This window comes from Harmonia axyridis, chromosome 2 (assembly GCF_914767665.1).
Source record: "Harmonia axyridis chromosome 2, icHarAxyr1.1, whole genome shotgun sequence".
Taxonomy (NCBI): domain Eukaryota; kingdom Metazoa; phylum Arthropoda; class Insecta; order Coleoptera; family Coccinellidae; genus Harmonia; species Harmonia axyridis.
Window position 1 is genome coordinate 18,820,640 of NC_059502.1, and position 15,079 is coordinate 18,835,718.

A 15,079-nucleotide genomic window follows, 5' to 3' on the forward strand; every position below is an offset into this window, starting at 1 on the left:
GGGAAGAATTAGATGGGTTAGGACCAATGAATTGTTGCAGATTTCACGCAAATGTTCATTATTTCAACACTTTCCAAATTGCTCATTTATTGTTGAAAAAGGAAAAATTTAGAATAACATAGAAGTTTTGTTTGATTATCCTTAGGAGTTTTCAATCTTTTCGAATATAATCAGAAGATTTATGTTAATGAAATATTTTTATGACCTATCTTAACTATAAATTTCGACTTTTTTTTATTTTGTTTTCATATACAACATTACCCAAAATTCTATTTCTTCAAAAAGTTTGAATCCCGTATTTTGTTTGAGAAAAACCTTTCGAATAACATCGGCATTATATTCTCAGCTATTCTCAGACGAAAAATAGAGAGATAATGAAATATATGCCTTCTTTCTTCTTTTAAAGACTTGTAAAACCTTTATTGTGTTCACTGTACAATAAGCTATCATTCGGTTATGCCAAAAATGGAGATACAAGAATACTGAGAAGAAATGAATTAGAAACCAAATTCCTAGAAGTCATAAAAAAACATGTAGAATGAATGGGCTCATCATCAGACAACAACAGATAATACTAAGAAACTCTTTGGATGAATTGTAGGGAATCATTGATTAGGAAGCAGTGTTTCATTATTGCTACTAGGTAGTTTAATATTTCGTTCTATACCGAGTTCAAGGGTATAGTCTACCATATTGGCAAATCTGATGATGTCCATGGAAGCCTAGGATTTTTCTTTGTGAGAATTACAGAAGATACTTATACCAACAATGCTTCATCAACAGTTCCATAATAATTCAAAGTTCAGCCGTTTTTTCGAATGAATAAACATTTTTGACTTGTGTAAGTCCAGATGTGTTCAAAAAGGCTCTCTTATAACTGAGTCCCATTAATGAAAAGCTAGTGCTCTTTTCCGAACTCAAAAAAAGGTTCAGGTCTAACGATTGTTACATTCTTGTGAAGGGTGTTTTTTTAGAGCTATAGAACTTTAAATTGCAATAAAACAACGATGGATTATTCGATTGACAAGAATTTTATTTATCCGCAAGATAATCTTGTGGCATTACATTTTAAATATGATTTCTTGCATATGACCGCCACGGCTGGCTCGGATGTAGTCCAATCTGGACGTCCAATTTTCGATGACTTTTTCCAACATTTGTGGCCGTATATCGGCAATAACACGGCGAATATTGTCTTCCAAATGGTCAAGGGTTTGTGGCTTATCCGCATAGACCAATGACTTTACATAGCCCCACAGAAAGTAGTCTAGCGGTGTTAAATCACAAGATCTTGGAGGCCAATTCACAGGTCCAAAACGTGAAATTAGGCGGTCACCAAACGTGTCTTTCAATAAATCGATTATGGCACGAGCTGTGTGACATGTTGCGCCGTCTTGTTGGAACCACAGCTCCTGGACATCATGGTTGTTCAATTCAGGAATGAAAAAGTTAGTAATCATGGCTCTATACCAATCACTGTAACGTTCTGGCCATCATCGTTTTTGAAGAAGTACGGACCAATGATTCTACCACCCCATTAAGCGCACCAAACAGTCAGTTTTTCTGGATGTAACGGTGCACTATTTTCAAGCGTTGTTCAGGCGTGAGTCTATTCATGATGAATTGCCAAACCAAACTGAGAATAAATCACTTGACAGCTGTTAAATCGGTCGTTATCTTGAACAGTAATGCCAACTTAATGTTATATACCTCGAAAAAAAAAACACCCGTTACATAGTGACTCTTTTCAAGCCTGCTGGATGGCATGAGATGCTGCGCAATACTCGTTAGAACAGCGCTGCTCGTTGCAATCACTATGCTTTTTCACGGAGGTGTGAAGGTGTATATCGCAGGGACAACTGAGACCTCTTTTTAACAACGCGTCAGTCGCCACGCTTGATGACATAACATTTAATTGAGAAGTACCAATTATATACAAATTACGACGTCAAATATCAGATTTCGTGCGCCCGGTGACCTCTAGTTGCATTAGATCATTCATAACTATTTATACACAGCGCCTTTTGACACGCGTCAACCGACGGGAGTCAGTCGTGCGCCTTTATCACGTCTTTGTTTTGGTGGTGGGGATATGTCAACAATTTTGGTTGTTTTCGTGTTTGAATGAGTTGTGGTCTAAAAACAAGTGTGCTTCTTAATTTGAAAATTAGTTCATCCGAATATAATTGAAAAAATTTTCATCGTGTATTCTCAACTCTTTCAACTAGTGTAGAAGAAGAATATATTAGATATAAACATGTCGGCTTACGAGCCAAATTATCGTCAATTCCGGGAGGTTTCAATTTTCTGCTATGAAGACATCTGCGGCTGGGGCTCACGGAATGCTCTCAAATATCTATGGCGAGGTCGCTATTAGTGAAAGCACGTTCCGAGAATGGTTTCAACGCTTCAAGAACGGCGATTTTGACGTCGAAGTCAAAAATAGTGCAATGAAGAAGATATATGAAGAACGCAACAAGAATTGGCAGGGTTATTAGTAGTGACGCAACAAGCCATATCAAAACGCCTGAACGTCATGGGAATGATTTAGAAACAAGGAAATTGGGTGCCGTATGAGTTGAAGCCGTTGAACGAATCATGCTCAGTATTTCGTGGGACCAGTTCGGCGTAGTGTATTATGAGTTGTTAAATCCGACTGAAACAATCACAGGCGATTTTAAATTATCGAACGCATTGAATGCGTTGTAATTGAGGGCGGAAGCAAAGTTGTACGCCTATGACGCATAGATCCTTCTTTTCCTATTTTTTATTCTAAAAAATCGTAAAAGAAGTATGGTTTCATCTTGACTCTAAAAGTCCTCTCTTAAATGATAATTTCGTGACACCTGATAGATGAACGTCTTGCAGTTGCCCGACTGTCGTCGTTTGACGCTGATGAACAGACGCTTGAAAAGCTCAAGTACACAAAGCAACGCATCATGTGACGATCTTTTGGATCGCCGATCGAGTCGTCTGACACATTTTATGAAAGAGACCTTATTAATGATTTTGTCAGTGGTCCCGGAGCCGGAATAATGCACAACAATTTCCCAACAGAGGGCGCGCTGAAATTATTAATATTACGACAGAGCGGCAACAAGCTTTGGCGAATCTAAGATTCTGTAAGCAACCTGATTGTCCATTTTGATGGATATGTGCACCCCTTTGAGGTTTTCTAATAATAACATACTAATAGGTTGCTGCCTAAAATACAAAGGTTTCCTGACTCAAGGGTATGGATATCCTAAATTTGAATCCATATATCGCTATACGAGTGTCCCTTCTGATTGTGAGACATCTGTTGATGACAGTTGATCCATGACATTCACAGTTGTTCAACGAAGATTTGACCATGATTCTGATACTGATTCAGCATCATATTATCTTGATACATGGTGGTAGATTTTCATCAAGAATTCCCTTCTTAGTATGTTTATTTGGCGATTGACAAAGAAATGGTGAAAAATTTAAAATATCGAGAAACCAAAAATGTAATTGAAATATTGGAACTCACCTCGTGCTGATAATTTTTTGGTGTTTATTATTTTCGCTGCAAATTCTAAACCTGTTGATTTTTGAACACATCTTCGTACTACGGAGAAAGCACCTCTGAAAAAAAAACATACATGTGATATTTTTATCGAATATATAAACAATATAGCTATTTAGAATATTTCTACACAGAAATAGAGTTAAGGCACAGAATAGAGAGGTATTACAGAAGCGACACTCTTTGACATTTCCTTTGTTCTCGATGTAACCAATTTTGGTGACCTTGAAGAACTCTCAGAAGGCTGGTAGTTCTACATGACCACAGAATAGTAAATATTTATATTAAAACTTCTCAATTCTATGACATTGCGGTCCATTTGAAATTACATTTGTATGATTACTGTATGATATTTGGGACATGACTGCGTATTGAATGGAAGTAGTAATTCTATTTCAAAATATTTTTCAGCCTAAATTTGTATTTCATTTCAGAATTTGAATTAATGGTAAGTTTCCGACTTTTATTATTTTACTTGAATTTCCTGAAATACAATAAAATCGCTTTTATAGAATACATTAATAATAATAAATAATAATTTTATATATATATCGTACTTGTGTCAAACGGGCAATGAACTCGAACACCGAAACACGTGGAAAGATGTAAACATAACTACTGACAATATGGCGGTTGGGTACCATGAAAAAGGGAAAGTGTCGCTTCTGTAATACCTCTCTATTCTGTGGTTAAGGTTTAAAAAATGATAACAACCTTGACTATTGAAACAAAACCTCTTTTTCATTAAATATTTTTTTATTCACAACAATGTTAAATAAAGAGGATATTCACATTTCGTGAAATCCAAATTACTTATTTGTTCATGGAATAATTACACTGGAGGTTTCTGTCTGAGGGAGAACTTTTACATGAAAAGAATAATAAAAAGTTTTTCTGATCTGATAAATCTTAGCATCACAGAATATTTCCTGACTTATTATTTATTACTTCTTATTATTTTCTTTATTAATATTCTGACAACATTCTACAGGAGTTGAATGTGGAGTGCAAATTACAAACTGAGAAGATGAAAGACCATATAAAATTCGAAATTATAGACACATTGGCTTTCAAAGAAATGTGCTGCACACACGTTTTCGAGGAAAGCGACGAAAATATCGTTATTATGAATTTAATGGGATTGATATTGATTTTTATGAATTCTGATACTGACTGAACTTTTTGGGGTTCAATGTTGGAGGAAATAATATATCGTGCACCCAAAGGTATTAATTGTGTCAAGGCTTCGGTGAGAAATATATTGATTCACTTTAATTAATTATCATTTTATTTTAATAGGTAACAATTGGTGAAGAAATATCATTATTATTCATAAAGCCAAAAGCTTTTGTGGTTAAGATAACAGGTTGATTTTTATGTAGACTTTATTGTTCTACTAGTTCCATATATGTATTTCCATAAAAGGCAACATATTTGTTATTGTGGCGTGAAGAAGGCTGGTAAGACTTGAAGATGTAACCCAAAAATACTTCTATGGATGTACGTCATGATTATGAGGCAGATGATGGGGCAATAGTCTAGCATGCCAAAGCATATCAGATAATCACGAGAGCCCTTGTTACAATACAAGAGTATGGTAACTGAATTACCACACTCACCTGAAGAAGTGTAATTTGACGAAACAATTGTTGTGTAATCAATAAATATCTATAAGCGGAAATAGAGTGTTTTACTTTTAAATCATATTGTGACGAAATAATGAGTGATATTCTCAGGTAACAAGCGCTCGAAAAGATATTATTTTCGGGACATAATATTTTTATCGAAAATGCAAACAGAGTTAAGTGGGACATATCGATATTATTTTAGTTGTGCGTTATCTGCGAAATGATAAGAGTAATAAAATAAGAGCATGGTCGAAATATTCTCAACCTGGCTTTTCATTAACTGAGAATTGAATAAAGAACGAACTCTTTTTTTTTCTGCATCCTGAGTGAAGTATGTTTCTCCAGAATCATTAAAATACGAGCTTAGTAACCGGTTCAACTCCGACATGTTATACACTGTTTCTGTAAAGTATGGAACATAGTCATTTTTAGCTAAACAGACCATTTTAAGAAATAATCCTGAAACATGTCGGTTTTTGATTTTAATTTACCGTATTTTAGAATAATAATCTAATATACAGGGTGAATTACTTTTTAGTAATTACGTCATTGTAATTTTTTTTTAATGGAACACCACCATTTTATCTCAATTTTCCGATTACTCTAGTTGAGCTGATTCCAAAAATGTATCACATGTTGATTCCTATTGGTACAGGGTGGACAAAAATACAATAGTTTTGTGTGTGCTCATAAAGTAATGCGTAACATTCTTTATTTGTAAATTAACAATATTATCAAAAATACTTATTGTCTAGCGGAAATTGGTTTGAATGTAACACCCTGTAGTTTGTAACATTTTTAGATTAATAAAAATGTATAAAAATAAGAAATAATTTCTTTCATATTCTGTCTGCTAGACCACAAGTACCAAAAATGTTTGGAAACAGCTCATTTTTATTAATCTATAAATGTAACAAACTACAGGGTGTTACATTCAAACCAATTTCCGCTAGACAATAAGTATTTTTGATAATATTGTTAATTTAACTAATAAAGAATGTTACGCCCACACAAAACTATTGTATTTTTTTCCACCCTGCACCAATTAGAATCAACATGTGATACATTTTTGGAAGCAGCTCAGCTAGGGTAATCGGAAAATTGGAACAAAATGGTGGTGTTACATTTAAAAAAAATGACAGTGACGTCATCTCTCGAAAGTAATTCACCCTATATATTAGAATATTATTTTAAAATACGGTGAATTAAAATAAAAAATCGACGTGTTTCAGGATTATTTCTTAAAATGGTCTGTTTAGCTAAAAATGACTTTGTTCCATACTTTACGGACACAGTGTATAGAATAGAGGTATGTTAGTAGGTCAAACCATGGCCTACTACATCAACGAATAATAAAGTTAGGAGATATGATGAACCTCAAAAATTAATTGTTTTGTGATAGTGATTTTTTTAAGGGAACTTTTACCTTTGTAGTTCCCACAGTTCATTGAACTGAACCCATAGTTTCCGAAATATGTAATTGGATAATTATTAGTGGCATAAAATATTAGAAAAAAATCTTGTGATGACCTTTGCATCCCAAATTATCGTATGTATAAGAAATAGTGGATCGAAACAATTTCAAAATATTGTTCATAAAATAATTTTCAAACCTGCATGTAAAGAAGATATTTAGCCTATGATTAATGAGTAGTTCTATATCCCATATTATAATTACAACTATTAGTATGATTTATATCTACCATACGCATTTTGAGGTTTGAAATTTGGAGGATTATCGATAAATTACAGTCATCCTGGAAATTGCTAACCGCAACATTGAACAACCTGAGCAAGCATTACAAATAATGGCACTGCTGTCTAATAAAACTATGAATTTATCGATTCTACATCAATATGTCATGAGATAATTTAATGCTTTCCCATGATCATTAATTCCTCAGAGCGAACAGAGTATAACGATCATACGTTCAATATCAACAGGGGAATTCATTCTCAATAATGCAGTAATTCCAAACGGAACGCAATAGAGGAAAACAGCCAATTACAAAAATTTTTATCAAGAAGATCAATTATGATAATGAGGAGTTTTGGCCATTCGGTTGATCAAAAGATGAAAGAGAGGAGTTTTTTTATTATTTCGGTTTATTATTTATTGTGATGAACAGTGGCGGATCACATTTCAGAATGAAATCATCCAGTTGTGATAAAATTTGTCATAGGATGTATTAGATAAATATAAATAGATATTCTATCAATTCGTTGATGTTGGTTCAAAATTTTGTTTCTCGAATTCTGTGGCAAATGAGTTCATTCTGCCATACCTTGTAGAACAAAATCGTGCGGGAATATCTCAGTTTCACACAGATTACATTGTTATATTCCTTTATTATATGTTCATAGTCGGAGCTCTCCTGTCAAGGATTTATCTATTACCTGTCACATTTGTGATACAGAAAACAGTTCTATTAATATTCTATTAATTTCAATAACAATTTAGTGAACTAGAGAAAATAATGTATAATACTCGTACAGAAGGCTCATTCTACCACTCGTTCATTCAATTTTGAACTCGTGGAAGAATACAAACTATTCTCTAATTTTGTAACAAATCCGTTAGTGGTGTGGGAATATCTCAGTTTTGCACAGATTTTATGGTTATATTTCATTATTATATGTTGATACTCGTAACTCTTCTGTCGCGGATTTATCTATTATGTGTCAAATTTGTGATACACAAAACAGATCTACCAACCAACATTTTTCATTGCCAAAATCACTCAACGAGATTCAAGAAAATATCCCATTGAATTCAATAAAAATTCAGTGAATTAGAAAAAATGATGCATAATACTCGTACAGAGAAAACTCTTTTCTACACTCGTTATTTCAGTAATAGCAGTAACAAAATGTTATAGTTTCCATTAAATTGCTTCAAAGTTAGCGACCCATTCTAAAAAAAATCTAAAACTTAATGAATGGCTTGGAGACCACTATCAAATTTATGAATTGGACAAGTTTGTTATCTATGTAAAACATTTTTTTGGTGAATAAACTTATTATTATTATTCATCAAGAGGTCAATGGTTTCTTCTACACCACACTCACATAGTGTGCTTTCAATAGAATGCCATTTGCAGAGCAAACTATTGCAACGACCATGACCAGTCCTAAGTCGATTTTACACCATTTACACCAAAGTTTCCTAGAAAGATTGCAACCTAGAACTTTCACTGAAGGATCAACGATTAGACTTTTGTTGAAGACATTACAAGAACTCTATTCCGAACGTCGAATTTCCTTTTCACTTTCATTAGATTGAAGAAAAGTATCAATCCATAAAGGTTTGCGTGAGTTTAATCAGGCAGTTCTAGTAATTGAGAGGTAGATACAATCGGAAATAAGTTCGAGTAGAAATGAAATTTATCCCAATAATTTTTGTCTACATCCTGTCTACGAAAATAAGGCGGAAGTGTTTGTGATAACACTGGAAGCCAATATAAAGGTGTAATTCTAATAGTTCCACTAATAATTCTCATAGAAACGTTAAGCTGTGCATACATTTTATGAACATGAGCACTATTGAATCAAAGAGAACAACAGTATTCAGCAGGTGGAAAAACCAAGGCCAAAGCTGCCGTCCGAAGAGTGCTGGCATCAGCACCCTATGAAGAACCATCTAATTTTTTAAGAATATTATTCCTCGACTTCAATTTCATACGTAAATTTTTCAAGGGGACCTCGAAATTCAAAGAAGAATCAAGTTTAACTTCAAGATATTTGAGACTATAATTATGATTCAATTTTCTATATTTTTGTTGATTACTTGAATGAAAACATGAAACTCAATACTGAGATTTTATCTACACATGCTTTATTGTTTGAAGTTGTTAATTTTTCGTATTGCTCCATCTCAAAACAATATATATCGAAGAGAATGGCGCATATCTGACTTGAATTGATTAATTTTAAGACTTTTGATTAAGCATTGAAATAATCCGAAAAATACGAAATTACTTTTTTCCAGACCTGATATTATTCGTTCATAAGTTCTCATGCATGTCCATTCCATAAAATTATTTGAATCAGCCAATTATCACTGTTTACTATATTTCCTGTCACTGGTGTATTTATAGCCTGCTGTGGGACTAAATGCATACAGTATGGAAAGAACATTCCTTCCTCCTGAATAGCTGGACGTTCTCTTTGATGAAACCAATCAGTATTCATCTTCATTCACTCCATCTTTCGCAGTTTCCCGCTTTTGGCCAGCTCCTTCAGTACAATGGACGTCCTGCAGGCATATCCTACGGGATCTCCTTTGGAAAATGGGACATTTTCATCCCGAGCCTCGTATCGATTTGGCGGTCAGTTTAATTTTGAATAAGGAAATGGCTTTCCCCGCCTGCTATTAATTTCGAGGTCTCAATTATCGTCATCGTTCCACTCCAGATTGATTTTGTGCTACGTTTGAAAATCTACTGTTCATTACTAATTCATGCTTAATTGGCTGTCTATCTTTCCTGTAGCATTTCGAACGAACAAAGAAGAAATCCAATTCCAGATTCGTGTTTTCCAGTGATCAAATACTGAAATAATTCGATCCGTCTCCCTGGTGGCCTTATTTTCCTCCGTTTCTCATGTTTAGATATAATGAGAATCGGGAGATTTAGATTGTTCGATATTTTGGGACAAAAATGCGTGATTTTCGTGATAGACATAACCTTTATTGGAAAACGCGAGAAATTAATGAGTTCATTCGTTTTTTCCATGTTTTAAAAGAGGGAGACTAACACGATGTTATAGGAGACTTCATATATTACCGACTTTTTTATGCTATTATTTTTGAATAACGAGGTCCACATCATTTTTCCCGTCGATGTTTCGAATAAATAACAGAAATAAATCACTTTTTTTATGATACCTGCATTCTTGTTTGATGGTCTAAAAATCCTACGATATCTGTAGATTGAAACCCGCTGAATTTTGAAGGTTGTTAGGTAAACAAAACTGGATTTTTGAGTTTGTTTCTACCTGATCCAAAGCATTCACTTTTTGAATAATCTGTAATACGAATTTCTAATTTTCTCTGATATGAATTTTGATTTAGGATCTTCATACAATTTCTCGTTCGTAATTATTTTGTAATCATCAACCATATGTACCGGGTTTTTCACCATAATTTGACCCCCCCTTTAATTTTGTTACTGAAAGAGATACAAGAAAAGTTTCACGAAATCGACTAGTGTTTTTTGAAATTATTTCACAAAACGAAATATATACAGGATGGGCAACAAAGTGATTGCAACTTCATTTTTTCAAATGGAACACCCTGTATATTTTTCTATATTTGACTAGCTCTTTTACCCCTGATTTCGAATATATAACATATGTTTGATCTATTTCTCTTATTTTGAGTACCACCGAGTTTCGAATTTTAAGAACAACCTGGCATGCTCAGTGATCAGTTTTCAAGGTGTAGGCCGCAATAACTCAAAATGTCCTTTTTTGAGTTATCTCGTTGGCAACGATATATGACATTCGTTTGTCATTGAATGAAACTATTCATCGAATATGAACTACACAGAAGCGGAATTTGAAATATTCTCACTTTATGCGAAGAACAATAAAAATAAGATAGCTACAAGGCGAGAATATATGGAGTTGCATCCAAATCATCGAATTCCAATTTATAGTGAAAAACATATGTCATATCGTTGCTAACGAGATAACTCAAAAAATGACATTTTGAGTTAACGCAGCCTACCACTTGAAAACTGATTACTGAGCATGCCAGGTGGTCCTTAAAATTTGAAATTCTGTGGTACTAAGAATAAGAGAGATAGACCAAACATGTTATATATTCGAAATCAGGGGAAAAAGAGCTAGTCAAACATAGAAAAATATACAGGGTGTTCCATTTGAAAAAATAAAGTTGCAATCAATATGTTGCCCACCCTGTATATATTTCGTTTTGTGAAATCATTTCAAAAAACACTAGTCGATTTCGTGAAACTTTTGTAGAAAACATTTTTTTGTATCTCTTTTAGTAACTAAGTTAAAGAGGGGTCAAATTATGGTGAAAAACCCGGTACTGTCAAATAGGCTCGTCAACAACAATCGAAAGGAAAAATGTTCCTATCCACAATTAAATTTCAATATTTTTATGGGAGTAATAATACAAATATTATGAAAATATTATATAAATTCTAATATCAGTAATGATTTGTTTCCAATACTTTCACTTTCACTTATTGGTCAGAATCTTTTTTCTCGTTTGAAGATATTGGCAAAATTCCTTCATTTATGTATTTTATCATTAAATCTGAAAAAAAAATAAACTGGTAAAAAATGTACCGTTTTTGAGTTACAAGTATTTTTATGATTGGATTAAAAGAATTTTCATACGATAAGCAAATTTGTTGAGTGCAATAAAAATACTTTGATACTTGACTTCAACCAAAAAATGTTTCTAACATGCTAGGATCAGTCCGTCCCTGGCGGTCTTGAAAGCTTATGACTTATGAGGAAAATATTAGAAATAATAATAATATTTGTATTTAGTCAAATCCAAAACATTATCAGAATCCGTTGAGTCGTTCGCACTTCTTTTTTTGTTGGAATGTCCACAATTACGACTACATTCTTGTGCAAATATTTTCAGTTTAGTTAACACAAAAAACAGTTTCAAATAATTTGCCAACATGAAAGTTTTTTATTTCAGTGTATCTGGAATAGTTAATGAATATTTTCGAAGACAACTGTTAGGACAAGGAGCGTAGCTACGAATCTAGTTATTCTCTGAAATCGGTAGTTCTAAAGTTTCAAGATGCAAGATCCCATGATTTTTTCTCGATTTGAATGAATGTTTTTCCATCTTCCTAATTAATGAAAATTCAAAACTTTTTGTTACATTAATTCATATTAATATAAGAGGTATAAGCAAAAGAAATAAAGTATACGTCTATATGTATTTAATATATCAAAATTCCCTATTTGGTCAAAATTCAAAACATTCAAAAAAAATTTCGGTTGTTAATTTTCATGAAATTGAATATATTATTACGAAATTAAGGCGTTGGTAAAATCACTCGATAAAGCCTTCGGCCTAGTTACCAGTGAACAAGACCTATCGTCTTGGCAAAAGACACCGTAAGGTAAGGTCCGAAAGTAATGAATAAAGCTATCTAAAAAGGAATATTACGGATCAATTACTATTCTAAAATAGTGTTCGTGAATGCGATTCAATACTGATACTCGCAATTGAACATCTTGTAATTATCTGCTTTGTTTTATTTAAATTAAGCTCTTTGAATAGAACCAACGATTCTATTCAGATAGATTTATTGATGATAGTTTTACTCGGAAGTTAATTCTGGAATAATTCCACGAAAACATATTCGTATAATTTCGAATCAAATTGAGTTCACATTTTTATCGGCTTTTCCACTTCATTCGACAAGTCAGGATGGGATACCACAAAAGTGTACCTACCATATTCAATGGGAAACAGTAACGCTATTTTTTCGATATACTTCTTTTATTTTCTCATTTCTGTAGTTATATACGCTATAATCAATACGAAAAATGCACTTTGTCGCGCTTTCGCAAAGATCTATCTCATATCAAATCCAAATAACCTAAGTTTATTATTTTAAATCACATTTTTCTATTTTTTCGTTGTAATTCTTTAAGAGAAAGAAATTTTTTAAGTAAACCAATTCTTTCATTTGCAACTTGATTGAAAATCCAAATAATCAAAATCAGGACTTCTCGGTGGCCAAGCAAACTCTCTTCTAGTACCAATCCATCGTTGCGAAAAATGTTCCTTTAAGTATTGACAAACATTTTAGAGAACAATGTGCTGATGCCCCGTAGAATAAAAACCAAATGTTTCGTCTCAAGCCGTGAGGTATCTCCTCTATGAATTTGAGTAAATGGCCACTTTTCAAATTATTTAAAAGTGTTATTGTTTCTAAATGCGAAATTTTATCTGCTTTGACTTCGTAGTTGAAATTATAAGGAGAGCAAAATTATAATAACCATTAGTCAGATTTTGACAATCAACGAACTCGACCAAGGCATTCGAGATCTGAACCCCTCCAAACATCGCAGTTATCGCATGGATATGTTTTCAATTAGGGAATAAACTTTATGTCTGGGGTATAACTTCGAAACCATTGAATAGATTCAGCCTGTTACAAACTCATTCGCTAAATTCGGAGCCTGAACCTTACCGACGTATAGTTTGGTGGCCGAGCAGAATTGATTTTGACCCCAAATACTTTATCAATGAGTCTAACCCAATCATTTAATACCATTCTCTGTTCAAAATTACAGAAGTCATGGCAAAACGATTGATCTGGAATAGAAATCTACAAATCCCTAAAAATTTCGCGCAATAAAAACTCTAGATTCTGAATAGCATTTGAAAAATCCGAAACTGATATTGGTAAATATGATAAGAGAAATAATACATCATCCATTTAATTTTTATTAAGATTTTATGGTGCATAGATGTCCAGAAATTATTATTCTCATTTCTTTTCAATATTATAAAGGAGTGGAGATTCGGAAGAATCATTAGTGGGAATAACAAACCTGAAATAAATATATAACATCGTCTTTCACTAGAAGAAAATATCATTTCCACTTGGCAAAGGTCACGGAGATATAATTGGAAGTGAAAGCAATAGATTACCTATAAATCCAATTTTCTAAGGACTATTCCAAGTAGGAGTCTTTTGTCATTCTATATCTATTGTGTTATTACTCAACGTACTCGATTGAATTTTCCAAGAATATGGTATTGACTGCCTCTACCACCCCCATATAATTTTAAATCCGCTTTCCTTCCAACCATTTATTATTACATCCTTATTTCTAATATTACCGAGATACTTACATGATCTCGAAGATATTTGATTTTTTTGAAATGTGAGTGGGTTTGATTCAAATCCCACTGATATTTCTATTCAGGGAAATATTCGTTCGCAGCAGTCTTCACCTTCTCTCAGTCAATATACATGGTGATTCAATAAAAATATCCAGAATCCTGAATTGTATATTCTAGACCTCAAATATGATTGTTTTCGAGTTACCGGATGTTGAAGTTTAAATATGTATTTTGATTTTTGCAATAATTTTTCATATTTTTACAATTTTTGTTTGAAAATTGACCATTTACACGAATTCCTAGAGGATATACCTCACGCCTTAGGACAAAAAATTTGGTTTTTGATCTACGTGGCACCACCACATTGTTCTCTAGAACGTTCGTTGGAATCAGGTTGAATGAAAATAAAGGAATTGGTTCACTAAGAAAAAAGGCATTTGAAATATAAAAAAAATTGAATAGTTAATAACAATTTCAATATGTTCCCGTTCACTAGAACCATAAAAAATCCAAGCAGAATATTGAAAAAAAAGCATAATAATATATTACTGTAACAACAGTTTGTTTACGTAAAATAATCACTCGAGTTTTAAGAGAATCTTTCATTTTATCAGAACTGCTCATCTAGATAAAAACCGTCAACAATGACATCATAATAAGCATAATCTTATATATTATTTATATTACAACTCATCTATGTAAACAATAGGAGCAAAATGAACAAGCTTTCAAAAGCTTCTGGCACAAGTGTGTTGTTTTATCGAATTTCTCATTTTAACCTCATTTGAAACATTCTGTCATTAGATGGTAAACTTAAATACCACTAAATCATTATTTCTATGGAAATATCAGTGAAATGTCGAATAAACTATTTACGATATCATAAAAATTGAGAGAATAATGTCGTCGTTTCATTTTATAGGTCGATTTCAGGGAAAACATGGATTGACAGCATGATATCCCAGAAGGTGTCTCTTTGAAATATTCAAAACACTTCCCTTTAAATTATTCCCATAAGAAAAGAGTACAGCAATTTGGTACGTA

At 32.9% G+C, this 15,079-nt stretch overlaps 1 protein-coding gene across 17 annotated transcripts in view; it reads right to left on the reverse strand.

Moving 5' to 3' along the window:
* LOC123674253 (calcium/calmodulin-dependent protein kinase type II alpha chain) overlaps nt 1–15,079 on the reverse strand; it is a 67,100-nt gene that overhangs the window by 28,404 nt on the left and 23,617 nt on the right. For all 17 annotated transcript variants that reach the window (XM_045609202.1, XM_045609197.1, XM_045609203.1 and 14 more), the window contains exon 2: nt 3,515–3,609. In XM_045609202.1, coding sequence (XP_045465158.1) covers nt 3,515–3,609 — 95 coding nt within the window. The remainder of the gene's footprint in view (nt 1–3,514; nt 3,610–15,079) is intronic.